The 24,337-nt window shown below is 45.4% G+C and overlaps 1 protein-coding gene across 1 annotated transcript in view; it reads right to left on the reverse strand.

Annotated features, from left to right (window-relative positions):
• CD96 (CD96 molecule) overlaps window positions 1-5,068 on the reverse strand; it is a 28,023-nt gene extending 22,955 nt beyond the window's left edge. Inside the window, exons 1-2 of the mRNA XM_059826793.1 lie at window positions 5,011-5,068; window positions 1,776-2,201 (exon numbers count right to left, since the gene is read on the reverse strand). Of these exons, the coding sequence (XP_059682776.1) occupies window positions 1,776-2,201; window positions 5,011-5,068 (484 nt within the window). The remainder of the gene's footprint in view (window positions 1-1,775; window positions 2,202-5,010) is intronic.
• Between the last annotated feature and the right edge of the window lie 19,269 nt (window positions 5,069-24,337).

Here is a 24,337-nt window from a genome sequence, read left to right on the forward strand (position 1 = left end):
CAATGCCTGATTAGCACTGTTACTACATTAAGGAAGAGACAGAGAAAAATCACATGAAGAACAGAAGCATGGGAGGGCTTCATGCGGTTACCAGCACTGTTTGTACCTCACTGCTCTCCGCTTGATCCAGCCCCTCTGCCCCGTGAAGTGCAGGAAAATTCTCAAAGGAGAGACTAGTGCAGCACAGCCCTGAAGAGCAGGTAAAGTGGCAGCTGTGTCCTTCACACAATTATCCAGCCTGTAGGGTTTAAACATACCCATCCTCTATGGGATGTGCAGAGATGCTGGCTCTAATTTTGCCTTTACAAGTTCATCAGGGCAGGAAGGTACCACTGGGTCACCCCTGAGGTGTGACTCTGGGATAACAGCACGGAAACGCTTGGAGCCACTGCCATGCAGGGGCCATCAGGGAGTGAGGCGGCAGCTTGTGTTCAACGTCCCTGCGTATGAGGCTTGCACAGGACCCGGAGTTTCTTTATCCGGAGTTGCCAGCCCGCTTCAGAGGGAGGCCACTGCTGCAGCTGCTGAGGAGCCGTGCCCTGCCCCTGACCCCATGGAGTCAAGGCTCCTTCTGCTGCAGGACCAATGTGATTCAGCATGATGACCGATGTCCCTCCTGCCACTGGTCTGGCCTCACGACGCCGGCCAAAGGGGCGGTGGGAGCTCTGTGCCCATAGATGCTGCTGCCCCAGTGCCCTGCTGCCCTCTGCTACCCCTTATGTCACCTGCACCCACCCTGCTTCTCGCCCTTGAGCACGAGCTGCATCTACAGCCCCGGGCACAAGCAGGGTGAGCATGCTGGCCTCACAGCTCTGAACTGAAACTCTGCCAGGTTGGCTGCGTTTACCGTAATCCTTCTTGGCTTGTTAACAGAAACCTGGGTCAGGAAGAGGTTTCTGGGGTCATCAAATCCAGCCCCCCACATGCACAACAACAACGCTGCCCAGCTTGCCCAACATACCCGCCCAGCTCCATCTTCACGGCAGTTTGGACTTTTGCCCTCACTGCTGGCGTTAAACAGCTGTTCCCAAAGTTGCTGCACTAATGGTTGCCACCGTTGTTTAATTTGTAGTCAAATCCATTCACATCCTATTCAAACTCATTTGTTCCTTTGCCAGGATAATTTAAATTGGACATCCTTGGAGTTCACGCTCTCCCCTGAGACTTACTTACCGAGAGCAGTCATACTGCTTTCCAGCTTCTTTTTGGCTGACAGAAGCAGCCACATCTCTGTTCCTGTGATTGTCCTAAGCAATCCCCTGCTTTGCTCCAGCTCGTTTTTGACTGTGGGGACACGCAACCCTCCATTGAGCTAACACCCAGCACGCCCTGCAGATTGCAGCCCTCAGCCTCGACTGGACAAGGGCATTTTCTCTTTTGTGTGCCCAGTGCTGCACACCCATAGCAGCAGCACAGTCTGGTTTGCAGATCCAGCTTCCTCGGTCCCACCGTATCCTGAGCCGCCAGCCCAGTTTTCCCTGGATCATGTTTCTCCAAAATGAAAATGTGGAAACCGCCCATCTCACCACCTTTTTTCCTTGCTATGTAACTTCATATTCCTCCAAACAAATTAGGTTTCCTAATCAGGAGCTGGATAAGAACAGCTAAAGAGTACCCAGTGAATAGGAAACGGTGTAGACAGCCACATTCAGTGGCACCATTGCAAACCCCAAACAAGACACCATCACCGACCAAAAAATGGTCATCTATCCTGATATACCCCCCCCCCCCCCGCCCCGTTACGAAAAAGCAACACCTCATTCGTAATCACTTACCTTCTGCCTTGACAATAAGTTGAATTTTTGCAGCCTTTGCCCCATACGGGTAGGTAGCAAAACTGCACTCGTACTGCCCGCTAAGGGAGACGGTAACGTTTTTCAGATGCAGAGCCCACTGACTGCACTCAGATGTGACATTTGGATCAGGGGAACACAAAGTCCCTGTACCATCCCAGTTGCAGCACTTCCTTATGCTGAAGGACACTGAAAAGTTGTAAGAAGCCTCAGGAAACGTGAAGTAATGGGTGCCATAAACGGGGTGATAAACAGCTATTCTGGTAAGCTGCGTGTCATCAGTCTTGGACCACTGTGTCTGAATTATGTAGGTGGTGTGTGGTTTTCGGAAGCTGCACACCAGCGTCACGTCAGTACCTGGCAAAGCACGGACAACTTCTGTTTGTGTAATGACATCTTCAGGCTGGCCTTAAAAACAAACGGGACTGTTTTCAGTACAAGTAATGTTTAAACAAAGCTTTCTCCTCAGCTGTCTTTGGCATGCTTTGGTGCCTTAGCCACAGAACACCACAAAGACCCTACAACTGTGACAAGAGGCTTTCCAGCGAGGAGCTTTACAGCAGATCTCCACCAGTACAAACTGCAGAGAGAAAACCAGGAAAGCAAATGCACACTCGTCTGGAAGGGGATGGGGAGCTCCCATGGTGCTGGCGGGAGAGAAACGGGAACTCTGAGGGCCTCTGGGAAAACGGAAATCTTTCAAGTGATAGAAATAAAGCAGAAGCTGGGCCCACTTATTCCCCAGCTCTTTTTGCAAGAACAAAGAGTTATCCCTGCTGGCTAATTCTGCCCTGCACTGTTGCCCCTGCCCACTGCCATTGCCTTCGCTGCTTCGGCAGAGAAAGCTCTTCTTTTACCTCCGTGCTATTAAACAGCTCCTGCATGGCCTAAACAAGCGTCTGTTTCAGCGGAGCGAGCTGCCCCAGTATGTATGGTTTCTTCCTCAATTAATTTCCTAAAGCGTGCTGGCAGTCCTCAGTGTGCCATATAAAGGAGTAATGGCTCGGTGAAATGAAGGGGCTTTCAACAGGAGCCTGTACTACTTGGTTTTGCTGCTGTCGTAGTAAAATTGATTTCTCTCCCTTTCTCCCTCCTATGAACAAGAGGCTCGCAGTCCCCAAACCCCTGAATTCAGGGCACTGACAAACTCAAGGAGATGAAGAATTTATGCATGGGGGAGTCGTAGTGAGACAAGTAATCAATCACATCCACAGCCATACACAAAAAGGCCCTTTTTCAAAAGGGCATGCGGGTCCCCGGAAAAAACGAGTTTGTGCAGATGTTCTTAGGTACGGGCTTGTTGCCCCCCCATCTCCATTGGATTTTATCCTCCCTGGGTATCAAAACGTCACTGTAAATTTGCTTTGGGAGCTTGCCCCGCAGTGCCACCAGCCATATTGCTGACTCCCCACGGCAGCGAGTGCACCCACAGCTCCGGTTTGACAGGGAAGAAGAGCAAGGGCAGAGTCCCACAGCCCTGTAGAGCTGGCTGAGGTTTGGTACCTAACCACTGAAGTGTGACAAGAACACGTAGAGACTAGGTGCGTGGAGAACAAAGCTTACTGAATGGCCAGGGCCAACATTAATCTCCATTTTTTATTGCTGTGCATGCTCTGTTCGTCTTTTAATTGACTTCCAAGAGATGGGATGATGTAAAAGGGTGAATAAAAATAAGCCTGAGTGACAAATGCTGTGAGAAAAAAATACTGAAAACTATTTCTGTAAGTCCAGGGAGTTTATTATAGCAAATGCGCTCTGATTTGACTGCAAGTTTTGCATCAGTATAAGTTAAGTAAAAAGTGATTGGCAATCTTGCGATCAGACTAGCAGGCAAGGGACACCTGGCAAATTAGCTCTCATATTCATACTGAAGCTGTATTAGTTCAAAGGACCATGTAAAGAATACCTACCAAGAATTACCCAAATATTTTCTATTAAGATGAAAAAGCTACATATGTAGAAACAACATTTTAATTTGTTTGTTAGTAGCATAGCACTTCAGGTTATTTCAACTGAAACCCTTTCATGCAAAAGTGCTCTTAACTCTTTGTTAGCATCTCAATATAATCAGTTTCATTTTATGCCAACTTTGTGTTTCTAAATCAAATGCTGTCCATTAGCCCATACTTGTGCTCCATTTGAAATTTAATAGAGTAACTCCCAGACGTTTAGATGTCTGATCTCCACAAAGGGCATGGTGGTGGCCACTTTCACCTTTGAGCGACTTCAGTGAGGATTTCATCCTCAGGAGGAAAAACCACAACAGTCCTATTTTTCTCTAAATACTATAGCAATACTATTGCATGTGCATGTGCATGTCTTGAGGCTTCTAGTTCTTTGCATTTGAGAACTTTTATTTTCTATGAATACACATATGAAATATTTTCCTTTCTTTTAAAATCCAGTTTGCCTCAGTGATGTAGAAAATAGGAACAGCCTATGCCAGATTTTGAAATTCATCTTACCATGCCAGTCAAATACATGAACTTTTTCCTTTCTTAACTGGAAGAATGTGTATCCTACAAAATTCTTCCTCCTCGCTGGTAATAAGTACTCCTGCATTCAGCATGGTCAGCCTGTTGGGGGGTTGGGTGGAGGTGGTTGTGAGCATCAAGCTTTTTCTTGGTTTTTCTGTTCGTTTTTGGTTTGGACTCCCTCTGACAGGGATGCAGTTCTCCTTACTCAACTTTTCTGAAAGTTTTACTCCCAATGACAAACTTTTTTCTCGAGCCTTTAACGCAGCACATAGGGCTGGGTGGGGAAGAGGAAGGGAGGAATCTATTTAAGGGGTTGCAGCTATACAATTTATCCTTGCCTTTAAGTGTTTCAACTCTTCCTCCCTCTGCATACCCAAGTATGTGTGTGTGAGAGAGAGATAGATATTTTTTATTTGCTCTTTGAAAGCAGTTTTCCTTTTTGCCCCTTGGAGATGAGCACACGTTGCCCTAAATACCAGTGAGCTCATCTCAGTGATTATTCTGGTGAAAACAGGTTAGGCATTTTGAATAAACTAACCTGCTACTCAGCACAAACCATTGACTCCTTACTAGCTGCACATTACAGCTAGGGTTATTAGAAGGTTGTCAGGAAACAGAAAATCATGGCAGTAGCTACAGCTCGCCCTAGTAGACACACTACCCCCAGCCTGCACATGCCACCCTGCCCCTCGCCACCCTCCGTCATAAGCTGAGTCAAGGCGTCCCGCTGACACGCGTACCTGCAATGCTGGGCACTGAGAACAAACAGAAGAGGGGGAAGAGCCACCTTTTTTCCATCTTCGCTCGGTGAAGTTTTGGTAAATAGGTAGCTCTCTTGGCCTGCTCCTAGCAGTGTCTCGGAAAAGGAAGTCAAAATGGTCTGTGCTGTGCAGACAGGCAGATGTGCAACACAGTCACGCTCACCACTTCAGCGTGACTTCAAAGAAATGCTTCATTAAATGCAAAAGCCTCAATTTCCTGCCGGAGCGATAAAATTAGTACATCTTGTGAAACCTTTATGTTGAAAACACTACCTATACTCTAAGCCCATGTTCAAGACTACTTTTTTTCCCCTTTGTCTTTTCAGATAAGCTCAGAGTAAGCAGTTGACTGGGTCAAACCTTCTTGAAAACTTGTCAGGTCTCTAAAGCTGAATATCTGCTACAAAACACACAAAAAAGCCGACTCTCTTTTTTCCCCTGCTTCATTTCCTTCACATGTTATTCCAGAATAGCTCAAATATACTATTTCCAGACTTTCTACACTCACTGTCTTTTAAGAAAACAGCAAAATAACAGGACCCATCCCCCTAAATTAAAATAGAGTGAATTGAGAGTTTTCCAGATTCACCTTTTCCCCACCCCCGGAAGGAGACCATTAATTGTTTTCTACAGGATGAAGAATTACAGCATCACGTTTGACAACATCACTCGGTGTGGTTAACCCCCGTACCTCACTCTGTTCAACTGGTAGCTTTGGTGTTGGCACGTGGCTCCTGGCAGTCCCGTGACCTGTCTTTATTGCAGGTCACCTGTAAATCCTTCCGAATTGTCCTCGAAGCATACTGCCTTTCCATAAACTGGGCATACACCTGCCAGCAAAGCATCTCATTGCAGACAGGTCTTACGCAAATTGGACCTGCTGCTGGCAGCTTTTCAGAAAGAAACAGATTTGAGTTCTTGCTTATCACACTTCCCTCCCCAAAACTAAAAAAGCAGGACAGGACACCTCACATACACAACGTGGACGTACGTAACCTGCTGGCTCTTCCCAGGTTGGGATGAGTGTTTGGAAGTACAGCTGGGCAAGAGTCTGGTCGCCCTGGCAGCTCCCTCCCCGGGGGCCCAAGGACAACCAACCCTCCAGGGAGAGCCGATTACAGCCCGTCTACGAGGGCAGAGAAAGCGAGTGGCCTGGATGACACAGTCCCTTAAACAGGCACCTCTCTCCACCAGCAGTCCCTTCCCTTGGGTGGCTGGTCCATCTTGGGTGATCTGAGTCCTGACATTTCTCTCCCAAAGTATTTCTAGGTGGCCTGGGTGCCTTTGTTGGCCCCTTTCTTTTATGGCAACACTCTGCTGCTCAGACAAGACCTATGGAAACTGCCAGCCACCACCTGCAATTTTTTTTCCCAGGTGTTTTCCATTTCCTTCCCATCCATTGGCTTTAGCTGACAGTGGAGCTCCCCATAGCTCCAGTGTGCAAGGCACAGAGTTCAAGGTAAAAAAAGAAAGAGCTCCCTGGTCATATCTCTATTTTATACACTACCAGATGCAAACAACATCTATACCACTTCCCTAATTTGTGCACGTGCAATCCTTCAGTAGCACATCTAAAGCAGGCTAAGGTCTCTAGCTGGAACAGCTGGTACTGCTGGCCAGGCTATGGTCAAGCCTCCAGACATGTCTTGGAGGATAAGTGCTGTTGCACGGTTCCTTTTTTAGTTTGCGTTGCTCCCCTACCTGAGCAAACGCGCTAAAAGCAGTTGTAGTAATTGCACTGGGTGCCCGGGTTACTGCTAGGGGAATACTTTCTGGGGATGAAATCTCTGCTTGTCACTCGGAAGCCTGACAGAGAAAGACCTCTCTTGGAAGATCAAGAAGTCCTGAAGTTGAGGATGAACAGAATATTCAAGCCATTGTAATTGACAGCCACAGAAGGGAGTAAAAAATATTAAAAAGCTGTATGTTCTAGTTTCCCGTTCAGAGCAGAGACCACAAAGAACCTGGAGATTATCTGCAGAGACTAAAGTACAATAAAATCAGACTTCAATCTAGAATTTGGGTTTTCATTCGTGAGTGCAGTTACCTTAGCTTCTCCTGCTGATCAGTTCATGCAAGCTTTATACCATGAGAGAATGTATTCTGTGTAAAACGGAGGGAAAAAATCTCAGATGAGCCTTTTTGATTATCTGAAACGTATATCACAATTCAACAAGACAGCCCAAGAGCTGTGTGGTATGTTCAATAGCCACAGAAATACCTGAACAGCTTGTTTGAGTTACTAGATTGCTATGTCTTGCCCTTAGAATTTGCTTCCCCCCTAAAATAACATCCTAAAAATATATTGCTGCCATGTTGCATTGTGTTGGCTGAATGCAGCCACCCAGCATTGTTGCTGAGCTTAGTGATGAAAGACAGACAAGAAAAAAACCTCCCAGCTCGATGGATTTTTGTTCGCTTCAGAGCTGTGTTTTGCCCCAATTCCTATCTTAAGCCCAAAGTCTGAAATAGTCATTCACCCTCCTGCTGACGTTGATGCGCGCCAACAGCGAAGGCTTGCCTATGCATATGACATCAAAAAATACTTCTGAGACGCGCCACTTATCTCAGCATACTGGCAGGGAGCTGCCTCGTCCCTGGAGCAGGCCACGAGGTCCCACTCACAGCAAAGCAAGCTCTTACGAGAGGTTCCTCCCCCCCCAGTTTCCTGCGGGGTTACTCGCTGGCAGCTTGGCAGGCGCCATGGTGGGATGTTACACACCAGGTTACCCGTGGCGGGGATGAGAGGAGGTACTGACACGTGCCCAGGGGCAGCGGACCTCATCGGTAGCTGGAGGGAGGACAGATCTCTAACGGGCTTTTCCTTGGTGGGGCAGCTGCAGGGATGTTTTTCTCAGAGCCGGGATGCGCAGGTGTTTCCATCACGCTACACGTGCCTTTGCGGAGAGACCTAGAAACCGCTGCAAGGCTGGGAGGTTTGAAAGGAAAAGACGCTCTGCCCAGGCAAGAGACACACGTTGTCAGGGGATATGTGAACCGCAATGTTTTCTTTTGGGCTGGACAGCAGCTGGGACGGATGGGTGCTGAGCGTCCCTCGGGGAGGGGGCCCTGGCAGCGCGCCGTAGCGCGGGGCTCTGCCCGCTGCTCAAGGACGTCTCTGCTGCCTCACCTGACATTAACTTTTTTTTCCCCTTGGGTGGGAGTGGGGGGTCCTCTAATTATTTTCTGCAGATCTGTTCACCACTGGAGGAGGCATTTTGAGCATGAAAAATGACTCTTTCCATGGCAATCGCCCCTATTACGCGTCACGCTCACAAACCCCTCAACTGCAATACGATTCTTCTACCTCAATTACAGTAAGCGGCACCTAAGGAAGAAGCAGAGCTGCAGTCAGCCCCACAGAAAAAGAAATCTTGAACTCCAGAGACAAATTCAATTATGCACAAAGAGAGCCTTTTCAGAAATGCTGGTGTGCGAGCTCTTCCTGCCAGAGGCGAGGGTGATTACCCTTGCAGACTGGTGTCCTCTAAACATTGCTTAAAGAAAGCACTGCTCCCCAGTGAAAAAGAGACGGAGACTTTGAAGCAGGAATTTCATTAAAGAGTAAACTAACCTTTCAGGTTCGCTTGGCACAAAACCTGCCACTTTGTCATCGTGTTTTGGTTTTGAACTTCTTTGAAAACTGTACTAATGACTCCGTAGCTGGCAGGCAACTTTGGCCACGGCACCTCACGGAGGGGCGGACGAGTGGGTGGCACAGGCTCGGGGACCGTGTGGCAGGGGACAGGGCACTGGGGTGGCGGTGGGATCCCCACCGGGCTTTCTCAGTGATCCCCTGCTTCCTCCGTCTCCCAATCCTTAGCTCTTGTGCCTCTCGCCTGCTTGCAGCACTGCCCATTCTGCATGGGGAGGAGAGGCGGTTTCTCACTCTGCTTCCTCCTCCTCTCCTCTCACGGCTACACGCGTTCATTCGCGTGCTGTGTTTGACATAACGCAGCCCCCATTTCAGCCGGGGTTTTTAGGCAGCATGGCGAGGCGGACACGCTTTCCTCTCAACAGCCATTTTTCCAGCTGAAAGATGTTTAAAGATCTGAACGGACTTTTCATCCCTTCTCCCTCACTGACAGCTCGGAGTACGCCCAGCCCTGGCCACCCCGCTGCTCCGGCCCGGCCTGCCCTGGCAGCAGGGCTGCTCCATCGCCTTCCCCAGCTCCGCTGCCGCTCCCGGTGCCGACACCAGCAGAATCCAAGACAGCCCTTTCTACAACCATTTCATTTGCCATTAAGCCCTGCAGACATTTTGGGGCCAAACCCAACCGGATGACAGCTCTTTAATTATGCCTTTTGCTCATCCCATGGGTAAATATTGCTTTCTTCACTTTGTGAAGAGGGAACTTGCTTTTGAGTGGCCTCACCCAAGACTACAAATCAAAATGAACAGATAGGCAAGGACGACAGCCCTTAAATCCTCTCTTCTTGCTGTCTGTGGGAAAAATCTCTTCTCAACCACTCCGTGTTTACAAAGCCTTTCAGATAAGGCAACAGGGCGCCTTTTGGGAAAGCAGGAGGATCACAGGGAATGATCTAGTGCTGGCTTCCTCTGTGTGCACATCTCTGACTCTCCACTTCTGTGATATAAGAAAGGGACTGCAAAAGCTGGCAGTGTTTTTTCTAATTAGAAGGCCTGACTTACAGGTCATGTTTCAGAGAAAGAGAGCATATGTTTGGGGACAAATTGAAGAGAATCAGATCCCTCACTTTTTCTACCATTCCAACCACAGGTCCCGGTGGTCCTCTGCTCCCGTTTAATGCCATTGCTAATCAACGATGGTCTGTCAGTGTAAGCTGTTGAACACTGCATTGTGCAAAATGCAAATTACTGAAAAAGCAGAGTATAAAAAGTGCAGCCCACTAACAAAACAAATATAAAACACATTGGCCCAACATCTATACACCACTGAAAAACCACTGCGTGAAAGCCAGCCAGCCATTTCCAAAAAAATTAAAGACTTTACAGAGTCACTATTTCCAAAATGAAATGGAAGGCACATGTGAGACCAGCCCTGCTTTCTTTGGTTGCTCTCTTTTCCAACTACAGCACAAACCATGCTTTCCCCCTGTTTTGCACAGCATCAGCTAAGGCTTTTCACTTGTACATCTCATCCTCCACATTTTGTAAGAAAATGTTTCTAACTAGGTTAGTAACTGTGTAATGAAATGTAAGGGCACCCATAGCTTTAAAAAGGCATTTGTTAGGAAAGGGTAACCCACTGCTAGTGCTGGGAAACATCTGCTCACGTTAGTCTACAAGGTTGAGGTTTCCAATGAAGCTTCCCAGAAGGTCCATGCCATCCCCTGGTCACTTTGGCAGAAGCTTCAGAAATGATGCTTGGAGCAGCTTTCATGAATCATGCCAGCAAGAGAGAACAGGACTCAGCCTGAGAAAGGGCTTTCCATAAACACAGCTTGTGGGGCTTTATCTTGGGGTCTGCGTGAAAGAGGGAGTTATCAGGACAAGCAACAGACCACTCAATCAGAAATGAAAAGCTTAGGTTCACATCCAAAGTGCTGTAAACCTAGGTGGGTTGTACAGCTCATTTTACCGTGCAGATCGTCTCTAATGGATTTTGTTCCCTGATTAATTTAAATTCCTCCATACTATTCTATGCAAATACCATCTCGCAGACACTCAGCCGCCCGGCCAGAGCTCAACACAGCAGACTGGTTAGAATTCAGCACTAAAGAAATACATCAAATAGAAAAGATTAAAGGTGTGAAAGTTAACTTCAGATACAGTAGCAGTTACAATTTGAGGGCAGCAGCTGCCTTTTCATTTTAAAAAAATCAAATAATTTACAGCAATAAAAGGCCAAGCTACAGTGACATTGAGAACCATAACTTGGATTTTTTTTTTGACAGAATACTTTGGAAGCATCAGATGTTAATGAGTTTGTTTGCACGCAGTATCTTTGTAGCCCTATAAATACCTGTCATGCTATCAGCCTGTCAGAAGCAACCGCAGGGAAGTGAGATATCTCCCATCACATCCATCATCTGTTAAACTGTCCACTACATCCTAATTCCATGTCTCTTTAGAAAAGGTGGTGAAGTACAAATGAGAAAAGCAGAGCAGAATTGTTTTTCATGTTGAGCCCGACTCTGCAGAGAAGAAACTCTGTGTGGCTGGAGCCCGCGTTTGGGGTCCTGAGGTGCTTCAGCCTGGAGCCTTGCAGAGCAGGACACCTCACCCAGGTCCTGGAAAGAGGGGGGTCACCTCCAGAAGGCAACTCAGAGCTGAGTGCACCTTATGCAAGGGCAGTGTAGGGCAAGTGCGTTCCTAAATCTGGGTATCTCAGCAGAGTTAACAGCCTGCAGTTAGATGGGACGAATAGAGCACAAGAGTAGCTAGAAGGTAAAACGGAGATTAGGAAACTTCTCGGATATTTCTGCATAATGATATTTTCCAGATCACAAGCAGAGTACCATTTAGCTACTTCAGATGTGAATCCTTTTGGTTCACTCCGTGCTTCAAGGCATAATGTGAACATGCCCTAAGGAGCCTGCGAGGACTTGTTAGCGCAGCAATGTGCGCTGCACACCCTTCTCCTTCCAGGGCACTCTTGGCCAAGTAGCTGAAGAAAAGGATAGGGAATTAAGGTAGTTTTCAACAGATAACACTTCTCTCAGCATTCAATGTGAGTTTCTAAAGTTTCAACCGCCACCAAAATTAAGGAAAGATTTCTAGCTTTTGGCTGGTTTGTAAGGGTCACTGCCCATGTAAAATAGACGTTCAGTTTCTAGCTGAGTCTGTCACCTCCTGAAGCAATACCAGGAAGGGCCTGCACTGCTTCTCCTTGTTTCAGGGAAACACAGTATCCTAGCTAGTGGCAATTTAAGAGAGTCACTCATCACACATTTATTATCCAAAGTATAGGGAGGGACGGTCATGTTGTCAAAATCATTCCCAAGTGTCACCTGGCCTGGAGTTTTGATTGTGAACGAAGAGTAGGCTGGTAGTCACCTCCTCCCAGGTCGATCCCCTTGTCCTAGATAGTATTTCCATCCCAGTCACTGATGTGTGACCTACCCGCTCCCCGGAGCCTGCTCCTGACCTACCAACCCACTGGCACCACTCAGCTGAACATTGCTCTCCCTCCTGCCTGAAATGAGGTTATGCTTTAACTTCTCCACAGCTGATTAAGCTTAGCAATGCTCCCAATGGCAATGAAATCATTTGAGACCTCTACCAGAGCAGTTAACTTCTATTTTGCATGACTGCCTCCATTTTCAAAACGAATATGCAGTGGCTCAGTGGGTTTAAGGGCCTTACCAGAGCACTGCCCAAGTTGATGGGTGGCACCTGGGCGCTTCCAGACTGTGTGTCCCAAAAAGAACACCACTGTGTAAACAAGGAAAGCCACTTGTGTTCCCCAAGTCTTGTTTCCCAAAAGGCTGAAGCCACTTTCTGCCCCTTGGAAAATCAATGAGTCAGTAAATTAATTTCAGTCTGTTACTGTAATTGGATTAAAAAAAAGAAGCGTCTTGCAAGACTTTCCTTAAAGTCAGTAAGCTGGAGAATTGCACTGTGTCTGAGCACAAATCAAATACTTGTAACGTTATTTGACATTTTAATTGCAAATAAGGAAAAATCTCTCATTACAGGACTGAGCCAAGCTGGCTTGTTGTGAATCAGACTCTCCAGAGGACACTTCCCTCCCCAACCCCCTGCTCAGCTGCACAGCAGCCGAAGCAGCAAACATCATGCAAACTAAGGCAGCTGCAGCCATTACCAGTCATCCTTTCTCCCTTTAAAATTACACTGACTCACATGGTGTAGTTCTCTAACAGATGCTACCATACAGCACAGAGCTTGTCAAGAAGGAAAAAAAGCCCACTGCAGAGTTGCATGAAAAAACAAGTTTAGAAGTGCCATAGATCTGTTTGCAGGAGGCTGGATCAAAATAATTTCAGGCTCATTTCAGTGATTTACCTGAATACGCCAGAGATGCATTTGGCTTGCAGTGCTTCTGTAAAGTCTTGGCCGTGGGCTTTCAGGATGCAAGAGAAAGTGTCGAGGCTGGGGATCAATACAGCTGACCAGCTGCTCAGAGTACAGGTACAGTTTTAGAAGTCTGATTTAATACCTTGTTCTACCAGCAATGCTCATGGTTAAATGGGAAATAAAACTAATCTATCCTTATTAGATTTGGGCTGTAATCTCATATCACCCTCAGATATTGGACTTCCCTGGCAGGCTTCCTGCTTTGCACTGGCTCTGGTTCCCAGGAAGCTGAAGAGGGCAAGGTGGATAATGAAAGATATGTAAGTTCAAAGAAAATTCATATCTAGTTCAGTGATTTGAACACTAGAAACATTTAACAACCTATATATGAAACAAAAAGCAGTCTATGGATGCGGTCCGTTCACCCAGAAGAAATGTTTCATTACACCAATGTGGATGCTGCCTGTGTCTGCAAACACTGGGTGCGATAAAGTATTTCTTTGAATCCAAGGGACGATTGCCCACTTTTCCTGAACAGAAAAAGTCCATGCCCAGTTTTATGAGATCGGCACCTACATCACTAGTTGCCTACAGGAAATAACTAGGATTTTTTCAGGGAAGTAATCTGCTTTTTAAAAATGGACAAAATATTGAACAGAGCAAGTGTGTTAGCTATCTTATGCTTAGAGTTATTGTTTATTTAAAAAATTAACCAAAAAATAGCTTAGGTGCAGTTAATCTTGCTTTGGTACAAAATGAAAAGTAAGATGACCTAACAGGCTCTCCAGCATGTTTTCCTACAATTTGCCATTTTTTAGTTGCAGTGGCAGTTTCCAGCAGTCTTTCTCTATGGGCGACTTTTCCTTCTCCCCCCAGAATCGTGTTTTGCCAACCCCTGACCTGCTCCTCACGCAGTAGCTCAAGTAGTTGGGCAGTTCTACCAGCGAGGAGGTCCCCAGACATAGGAGAGAGTTACCTCTGTAAGAAAGACGTCTCCAGCCACCTCTCAAAAAGCAGGGATGACCTCCCGTTTTATTTTGTCATTTGAACGCCTCACACCAATTCTCAGAAAAAGCTTCGCCATCCATTGTCTGTACAAAAAGACACAAGTCATCTATACAAAATGACACAAGTCCTCTGCTAACAACAACTTTTTCAAAGGACCGGGAGCATACCTAAGTGCTCAACAATTACTGGTTCGCATTTTCTAGGAAGCAGGATTTAGCAGCCTGCATTCAAGGACCACAAAAGAGCCTATATTTTTTTCCTGGTTCCCCATGCCGTGTACTTTCTCTTTGGGAAACTGCCAAAGTCTGTCTCAGGAGGTTGTTATTTTGCTCCAAGAGACCAAAATCAATCAATCAATCTGTGGCTTGGCAGCGCCAGAACGGAAGATTAGGACTCTCAAGGCAGATTATAAACACAATCCCCTCAGTTAACTTCTCTGGGATGGGCTGGAGGCAGTTAGATCCTTGTTAAGTCAATTATTAACACAGATGGTCAATGTGCATATTTTTTATGACAAATCTCATTAATTTCATGTGCGAAGCAGTAAACCCGGAGAAAGGCTGAGAAGCAGGGCTGCTGCCCTGCCCGCTGGGGCACCGAGGACGAGCTGCTGCTGCTGCAGGCGCCGTTTGGCGCAGGTCCTGCTGCCACGTGCAAACAGCCGTCCCCTCCGGCCAGCAGCGCCAGGGCTTTTCCCAGTCCCCTTGGCTCTCAGGCGTTTCAGACCCTGCCAGTCCTTCCTGAGATACACTATAGAGGCGTCAGTAATGGAGAGGGCTCTGAATTGTGCAGCTGACGTTGGGTTTTGGGTTTTTTTTAAAGCTAGTGGTTTGCACGCCAAAGCTAGCGCTCTCGCTTTGGAGCAGGGAGCAAGGCTGGGTAGGGCACCTCTAGCATCGCCTTTCACAAAGTCTCCCGCGGCTCTCAAGCGAGAAAGCTCAACAGGCACCCACGGTTCCTACTCTTGGCATGAAGACTCAGTTGAAGGAAACGTTTTGTGCCTGTATAGTTTAATCCTTAACTCTCAGTCAATTTTAAGTGCCCAGTTTTCTGGGCCTGAAAAAGCTTGCTAGCCCACGTGCATTTTTTGCAGCTGGAAAGCAGGAACCAAAAACTTGCGCTGAAATTGCTCTGACAACTCAGCCCTGATGCAGTTTTGCTGCCAATACGATCATCACCCTCAGAAAAAGCCCTTCCATAGTACCCTATTGCATTTTTAACAACTGAACTTCGTCTGCCTTCTTCCAGACTTTTTCAGGATTTAGCCTTAAAATGATATTGGCTAGAGTTCATCTTACTACAGAAACCAGTTACTTGTCAAGAGGACGGAAGCTATGTGTGCAAGTCCCACTTTTTGGATCTCAGACCCTGCACATAAAGGCCGCTTTCCCCTGCTGATCCATGTTATGCCTATGAGGCAGCTTCCTCATGCGAGTTAGGGGATCAGCCTCTCTATTTGAAAAATGAAGGCATTCAAGGCTCTGCCAAAGGGGAAGAAAAACCCCAAACCTTAACACGGAGCATAGAGAGAATTCCCCTACAGGAGTTCAAAGTGAAGAAGCTGAACTGTGACTCAGAAAGACTGAAATTAGTTTAAAAACATCCTGTTCTATGACACAGCACTATAACCACGCTCCTTGCTCAGCAATAATTTGTTAAAACTCCTTCCTGTCTGAACGACATTTAAGGGCGGCTAAATGAGCAGCAGCACTGGCAGGCAGAACCCTGCACTGTCCTACTGAGTAATTAAAGCAGTGCCAGGCAAGCGTCTGATTTAACCTTTTGTCAGGCTCCTGTAGCGCCCGTAGTGCATCACGTCGTACAAGATCCTGGCAGTACTGCTGACCTCCAGAAAAAAGAGCTCCAAGTCGTTCCCCTGTGAAAGGCTAGCAGATGGACCAGCTCCGGTGGCTGATGTACTTGGCACAGCCTGACGAGTGGCTGGGAGCAACCCAGTGAAGAGAGGGAGGGGATGGCAAGCCGCTGGAGACACCCCGATGCTCTCAGCAAGGAAGACGGCGTGTCAGCAAGACCCACTGGTGAAATATGTGACTGGCTAGGAGCGGTGACAGCTTAAGGCCGAAACCGATTCCTGCGTTCATCCATCTGGATAAATATTTGTTGCTGTTATGTGTGCTCACCAGTGGGAATACATGATTAAAACATTTCCAATTTGCAGCGCCTTCAAATGCATTCAAGTCAGGCTCCCTTCCCCAGGGGATAAATGGCATTTATAAATACTCAATCTTTTTCTAACTTCAGGTATTATTGCGGGTGAAAAATCAGAACATTTGTACTTTAGCAGCCTGCTAGGCACATGTTGCCACTTGATGAAGATTCAAATGTGTATCTGCAACCCCAAGTCAAGCTCATCTTCCAGTGAATATGTAATTGGTACAGGTTGACAATGGAAGAAGGAAATAAGCAGTTTTTGTGAAAAGGTAATCTATCTTATCTTATTCATCTTTTCAGTCTCTGGCCCTGTGTTAGCACCTGCGTGGTCTGCTCAACACCCCAGCTTTACAGGATTCAGCATCCAACATGTATGACCAGGGTTCTTACCTTACACTGTTGACTGCTACCAGCGGTACCGTTTTCTTTCGTACACCTCTTTCTTCTGCTATCTTTATAAAGGCTAAGGTAGCACCAGCCAGACCAGAAAAGCAGGAAGCCTAATTACTGGAGCCGTGCAACTGAAATGGTGGACTTTCTTAAGACTACAACCGAGATAAGAAGCTGCCTACTAGAGAAACAAGCAGAATGCCTGTAGTCCGTCAGAGGAGTAATCAAAGCCTGGATGAGACACTTGGGGTACTTTAAGACAAGACTATGCAGACTTGGAGAAGTCCAATTGCAGTATCTCAATTTATATGGAATAAATTGAAGACAGGGCTGATGGTGAACAAGTCCAGATTGAAAGCTGAGAACTTGGCAGAAGGCAGTGATTGACAAGGAAATGCACACTTCCCCCTGTAAAGAACTTAATTAATTTATACAAAAGGAAAGCCCAACTCCAGCCTTCAGAAGGGGATTTCTACAGTGCTGGACCCCACCAGGTGCAGTGTTGTGTCTACTACTTTTCAGCCATTCTAGTCAAATAAAGAAAGTTGGGGATGACAAATACAATACTGAATCAGATCTATGCTTAAAGACAGTTGAGTAAATTAGGATTCCTGGCTGGGGAATAGGAGGAGGCAGAAGGGGCAAGGACAGCCTGCTGAGCACTCATTATCACTAGCTGGTGATTTAAAGCGGCCAGCCTTGGCAGAGCTCATCGAACCGCCGCTGTGCTGGTGGTGACTGGTGGGAGAGGTGGCTCCTGGGGAGAAAGCAGCAGCCATGGGTGCATATCAGTGCTTGGAAAGTCCAGCACAGCTCTCTGACAAACAAGGTTTGAAGCATTCATAATTAGAGAAGCAGCACAGTCATGGAGATTTTATCCATGTTTCCATTGTGGCTTTCAAAAAAATGTAGTCAGGGTCACCCAATTTTTTCCTAATATAAAAAGTAATCTAGGAAAATGGAATTTTTAAATTTTTTTTTTTTCCAGGTATATACCTTTTATCACAAGAGCTCTAGTGCTACAGAAAAACAGAGTACAGCTCTTGAGCTGCTCAGGCTGAAAGCAAAATACCTCCCCCCTGCTCCCCATGCACTCAGTTATACTTACAGGGCTGCTCCTGGGACACCTGCACCAGACACATCAAACTCCTGGATGCCAAAGACGGGAGAAACCACATGAGCCCAGACATTGTGCCCTATGAAGAGACACGACCAGCCTCCATCCCAGCCCTCAACGGCCCCACAGTTGCTCCCCAGCTTTATCAGGTTTGTGACTACCCTTGAACTTTTCCCCCTCTCAGCTAAAGTACAGACGGCTGCTGCCCGTAACATCATGGTACCACACTGCAGACCTTTAGTTACTCAAAAAAATAAACTCTTTGGAGGCCCCATAGGCCTCCTGAAGCCAGGCTCAGCTGAACCCCACAGCTCTGCTTGCCCCCCAGCCAAGGCAGCAATGCTACAGATGCCTCTCCAGTCCTCATCTTTGCAATCAGCGCCTCAACAAGACGCTAATGAGTAAGACAAGCGTTTCGGAGGGTTAAACTTTTTTGCAGCTGGTGATGCCATTCCTCTACAATTAAAGGTACTTAAATCCTTGTTTGCTGCCAAGACAACTACACTTCTTGGAATGATAGGCTTAAATCTTTCAACAGAACTCACATTGCTGTGCCTCTGTCATTTATAGGCTTTCCAGAGATAGAGTAATTGTTATGCTCTGAGTGAAACAGTGTAAAACAAAAAAACTCCCATAAATCAGAAGTATTTTACTTCAGGAAAGGTAGAGTCATTAATAACAGCAACACTGTAATACATGCTAATTAGATTTTTAGCAAACATTTTCAGGGAAAGAGACACAAGGCTGTGCCACAGCCCAAGCCATTAGCATTCAAGGCTTTGTCTTTAAAACAGAGGCTTGGCTTAGAGATGTTTTGCCTGGCAGTAGCTTGTCCCACCAGCTCCGCAGGGCCATCAGCTGGCTGGTCTCACATTTTTGTTCTCACTAGTGGCATTCTCCAAGCTCTGCTCTCCGCAGGGCCAGGCTGAAACGGGCTGCCTCAACTTACTTTCATTTCTCCAGTTAATTTCTTTGGGCTCTCCTTGTCCCATACTGCTTTGAAAGCCAGCGAGTATCTCACTGCCTTATAGCAACCTCCTACCGTTTTCAAAACTTTCCATCTTCCATCCTCGGTGTTTGCTGTTGGGGCCTGAGAAGTAATTAATAGAAACTGGATTTTTAATTATTATTATTGGTTCTTTACAACAATGTTTTTGCTCTTCTGTTCCTCCAAGCTAGGACATTCTAGTGTGGGAAGCTTTTTTGCAGGTTCAGTCTTTGCAGAGGACTTACAGAAGAGTCAGCTTAGCTGAACTTAGGCTCAGCTCTGCCTATGACCATCCCAGGGAGAGCAGATGCTCCTGAATGACACGTACTGACCTGGGATATTTTATTACCATTTGTTCTGCTTCCAAGCACTGTTCTCAAATTAACAATCTACGGAAGATAAATCTAGCAAACCCTCCATCCTCTCAGTGCTTTGCAGAGAATTACCTCCAGACACTCAACTCAAGCTGTAGCAATGCAGGCAGGTAACCCCATCAGTGCCTGCTGCCCTATCCACAAAGGCGCCCAAACATGTCGAGCCTGGTGTCAGGTCACGGGGGAAGGAGCATCCACCTGAAAGCCAAAGGCAGCAGGAGTGAGCGCAGACGCAGGCTGGCAGCACCGCAGGGCACGCGCAGCCTTGTGCCACCGCGAGCCACGCGCCTGTTGAAAGGAGAGGCAGCAGCAGAGCTCTGCCCCTCTCCACCTGCGTTGCTCCATGTGTAGTCAATAAGGTGTGTCAAAGGGGAAAAAAAAAGGTTGAACCGAGCACCCTCTCCCATCCTACTAAATCCCATCAGCACCCTCTCGCTGACTCTGCTTGGCAGTAGCAGGGATGACACGTTAAAAAACGAAACAACAAGAAAAAAATCCCAGACTGCCTTTCCAGCTGGGGCATTCCCCTGGCCCAGCTAGCACCAGTGCAGTGGGGTGGGTTACACGGGGGCTGCGGTGGGACGGGGCAGGAGCAGGGACACACTGAGCCCCCGCAGTCACCAAGGGAGGCACGGCTGCCGGAGCAGGCTGCTGGTACCGCCAGGTGGGGACGGGGAGTAAAAAAATACCAAACCACTCATTAATAACTTCTTTGAAAACGTGCCAGCAATTTCTTTGCATGCAAAAATGAAAACACGCCTTGCAGGAAAGCCTTCCCCATCCCTCCCTCAATGCTGCCCTGCCCGCCGAGAGCAGGCTGTCTCTAAGCCTATGGTTTCCTGGTGCCTGCGGTTTTTAACCACAGGGTTTTAGCCCTATTAGCCCTTGTTTGGGGCTTTGTCCAGAAGAGATATCTGTGACCTGCAGCAGACGTTGTTTTTCCCCTTTCTGGTTTATCTGGTTATTGGGAGGCTCCATCTCTGAGCCCATCAGTTAATTATTTTCTTCCTGCCTGTCATTTAGCGGTCACCTCTGCTGTTCAGTAGACCTGGTGACAGTGCGTTTTCGAACAGGTTTAAAATTCAAATTGGCTCACATTATCCCGAGGTAATTTACCCATAAACTGCCAAGGTAAGAGCATCAGACTGTCCAGGTATCACTGAAGCTAAGGAACAAAGCTACCTTGAGTACACAGGAGCAAGCTCCTCATTGCTCATGTCTTAAATTGCTTTCAGTCCAACAATTCACCTTAAAGCAGACACAGAGCAGAATATCACCCAGTCACTGCCTGCTAATGCATTTCCAATGTATTTGATTTTAATATCAGAATATTACAGTTTCCAGTACCAAGAGATAACAGGCAAAACACAAGGGTTTCCATGAGACATTGGCGTGTTTTGTCTTTTATATTTGCTCTGTGCTTTGCTTTGGTAGTACAATACGCTTATATGCCATTACCATAAATTCAATTGTTTGCAAATTCTCTCTCAATTTTCCATCCTCTGGCAATAAAGCTACATTTAGAAAAGGCTGTCTTTAGCAATTGCTTGCCATCCTTTTATTGATGGATTCTCTGAACATCTCATTGCACTTTTATTCTATTATCCATTTAATGGTTTTTCATTTCCTCCAACATAGACAGCCCAAGGAACGTTTTACCGCAATAGATGCCACTTCCACTCCCAATTTGGGGGTAGGCCGGGGGTGGAGGGGGAAGAGTGGGGATTTTTTCCAATTTTTTCAATCAATTAGTTTTTTAAATAAACTCTACTTTTATATACTAGATCTTTGGTGCCTTGAAGAGTCTTCTTCCTTATTTCTCCTCTCTAAAATATAGGGATTATGCTTTGAAACTGACATTTAAAATTCTGCTAACATAAGTGCTGTTTAAAACATCTGATTTCTATCACAAAGAACTCAAACTGAATAATATATTTTGACAATTATTTCAACCAGATTTAATTTACTAAATTTACCCAAAGACATTGCTAATACTGGTAAAATCAAATGATAACTACCTAGAGAATTATCGTTATTTACTATTTATTTCGATGTCTCTCATTTCATCTGGTTGCCCAAATAGGACATGCCTCAATTAAGAAGATGCAACTGTTTCTTAGCAACGTGGTGGTCTATAGATATAAGTGAGATCTGCAAGGAAAGGGAATGTCTTTCACAAAATCAGTTGACCAGTTGATAGAACTATAAAAAACCAAGAGCCAGGCACACTGTTGGGCACATGAGACTTCTGGCACAGAGTATAAGACTCTATAAACAGTTTTAATTATGATACACAAAACTTCTAAAAACAAAATTAGTGTGGACAAACCTCAGTTTCATTATTCTTATCTTATATATTTTATTAAGCCAAATTATTCTTTTGTTTAATAAACACAGTCTAGTCTAACAATTTGTAGAGAAGTGGTATCTAGTCCCTCTATGGTTTCAACAAAATCCCGCATTCTGAAGGAATAATTTCCCTTCATTAAGCCATTTAACATCCATCTCCCCGAGTATCAACAAGGTCAGCCCTTTCATCACAGCGAAGATACCTTACCACTGTTTTGATGGTCTTGCATGGAGATGGCATTGCAACATTTGGAGAAAATGCATCTATTTTCCATTATGTATATAGCAGGTTATGTATTTCTTCAGGAGGCTCCATTCACCCATGGTACTCCATGAACTACTGCGTAATGAACAGTAACATAGGAGTTATTGAAGGCGTTTTCAGGATAAACCTGTCTTATCAAATGCAGTTTGAAGAAGCTATTTTCCCTCCTAATGAGGTGCTGTGAACAGAGATTATCTGCCAAGCTCCTGAAGAGCTGAGATTTCCCTTCAGGTCCGCGGGACGCTCAGGCACGTGAGAGCAGTGCCATCAGCCTCCGAGGGACTTACGCAATGCAGCGTGCCATTGGGAGGTTTCCACCACGCAGGGTACAGAGAGAAGCGAGTCCTGGCCATTAGAAGGGCACATTGACCAAAACGTTTAGCACAGAAAATATTGTCTACTTAAAGATCAAGTAGAAAAAGGTATGAACTAAATCTGGTATATTGAAGAAGTACAGTGAAATACCTAATATCAAAAATAAGCAATTAAATAAAAAAAGAAAGTAATTAAATCTCATCTTAAGGCTAAATGATCACCAGTTCAATTCAGTAATGTTTGAATTTTGGATTAAAAAGTATCTACATGGCTGAAACTAGAAGTAGCCACCAAAATAAATTTCCTTTTACTGCAGATACTTGTCTGTCTTGTTTGAAGGGGTTTTTGTCATTGAAACATGAAGCTAAGGCACACGCTAGATGTCTTCTTCAAAAGCTTTCATAAAAAAAATAGCTGAAGGCTGAATAATTCTCCATGGCCTTGTGGTTGAAGGAAAAAAAAAAGCATTAACCGACCAACTTCAAGAAACACTTACATGACAAGGAGAAGTAAAACAACAGAATTAGAAAACGAACGAACAAACAAAAATACCACCCTTCTCCTACTGTTTTTTCTAACTCACAATGAAATGGTCTTCCATTTCATGAGTTTCAGCGGGGCTGTGTACAGGGAACAGCGTCGTCAGGGCTCCAAGGGCTGCTGTGTGTGTTTAGCAGAGGGACAAGCCTGGCACCCCTGGGCTGGTGGCCTTGACGCCACTTGCTCAGAGTAGATACAGGCGAACTGAAACTACTGCTAGAAAAGGCAAGTGTATCTTACTAGCAAATGGCAGGTTAAGAGTACAACTTGACTGGGCTGATTTGAAGTCAACTGTTTATCTTCTGTGGACCAAGCTGGGTTTTATGGGCATTTGGCAGTTGTTTAGAAGATGAGTTCGTTTACAGGACAACCCTGCAGGTCACAGACCGCCTCATCCCACCTTAGCCTCAAACTGCACAAACTGACTACTGAACCCCAAGAAATGGAATAATCCTTCAAAGAGTGAGACGACTCCAGTGGGATCAGAAGTTTCTGTTTGAGCACATAGAAATAATTTTATTTTCTTTTCACTGTTCTGCAACTGAGAAAATCATCATCTTGTCATAAATTTACAGATCATTTCATACACACATTGAAAGAAAAAACCCCAGGAAGCACAATCTCTTTGCTTGAACTTAATCATTTATTCTGCTCAATACCATTCCAGGCTGAAATTAAATATTCTCCTTTTCTCCACCTAAATAAAATGTGATCCAACATATTATGCAGTTCTAATCTATTTTGGCCAGCTACATTTTTATGCTGATAAGGGAAAATTAATTTAACCATATATCCACAGGAATATCATCACATTGTGCATGGAAGATAAAATCTCACAAGGCATTTGGCTCATGACTGTAGCTTCCAGGAGGATGTTCATTTCCAATTGCATTTTCCCCCCAATAGATTCTTAATTTGCCTTGTTCTATATGGCTTCCAGTTATCATTTTGTATGGCAATAAAAATCAGTGAAGCAGCAAAAGCTTACAGGCCTATGCCTAGGTTTGATTTATATAATGGATGGCACAATATCGTTGGTCTGCATAATTGAAATTCTTTCAGCTCCCACTGTTTATAATGCGGTTGTAAAGTGCATTATGTATTTATTGATAAACAATCATTTTATTTGCAATAGTGCTGGCAAAAGAAACATGTTGCCTTCCTTTTCTTGTTCCACGTATGCTTTATATATATGAAACTTGTAGAGCTATGTAAAACCTGTTTGTTCCTATCACCTTCTGCTTCAAAGCCTTAAAGTAGACTGATATCTCCTTATAAAGCACAACTTGTTAAAAAACCAGGCTATGGCAAAAAGTCAGATTTTAAGACTTGAAGTAGTGCTCATCTATATGTAAAAAATCTGAGTAATGAGCAAATTCAACAGCTGACATGAACGTGTCTCAGATACTCCGCGTTCTCCCACAGCAGGAAAGCTGCAGCTCCAACCTGAAGTTCAATTTTCCCCTAATCAGGAGAAAAACAATCAAAATGTCATTTTCTGAGACATCTCCTGTAAGGATTTCTTTTTTTAATAACATTTGTTTAAAGAAAACACTGAAGCTTCTCTCAAAAAATTCGTAACTGTCTCTTGCACAAATTTAATCAGGTGTCTTAATCTTACTGCCAGGAAAAAATGCATGCACCTTTTTTTTTTATTATTTCCCCTCTTTTTTAGAAATGCTACGTGCTGTATTTATATCTCTGAAGGCATCATTTTACAACCCTATTTTCCTCTTTATTTTCCCCTTTTCCTTCTGGTGCAATTAAACAAAATCGTATTTTCCATGAAAGCTCTATTAATTCTGGTGAGGGTCATTAGACTGAC

Source organism: Gavia stellata, chromosome 1, assembly GCF_030936135.1.
Source record: "Gavia stellata isolate bGavSte3 chromosome 1, bGavSte3.hap2, whole genome shotgun sequence".
Classification (NCBI taxonomy): Eukaryota; Metazoa; Chordata; class Aves; order Gaviiformes; family Gaviidae; genus Gavia; species Gavia stellata.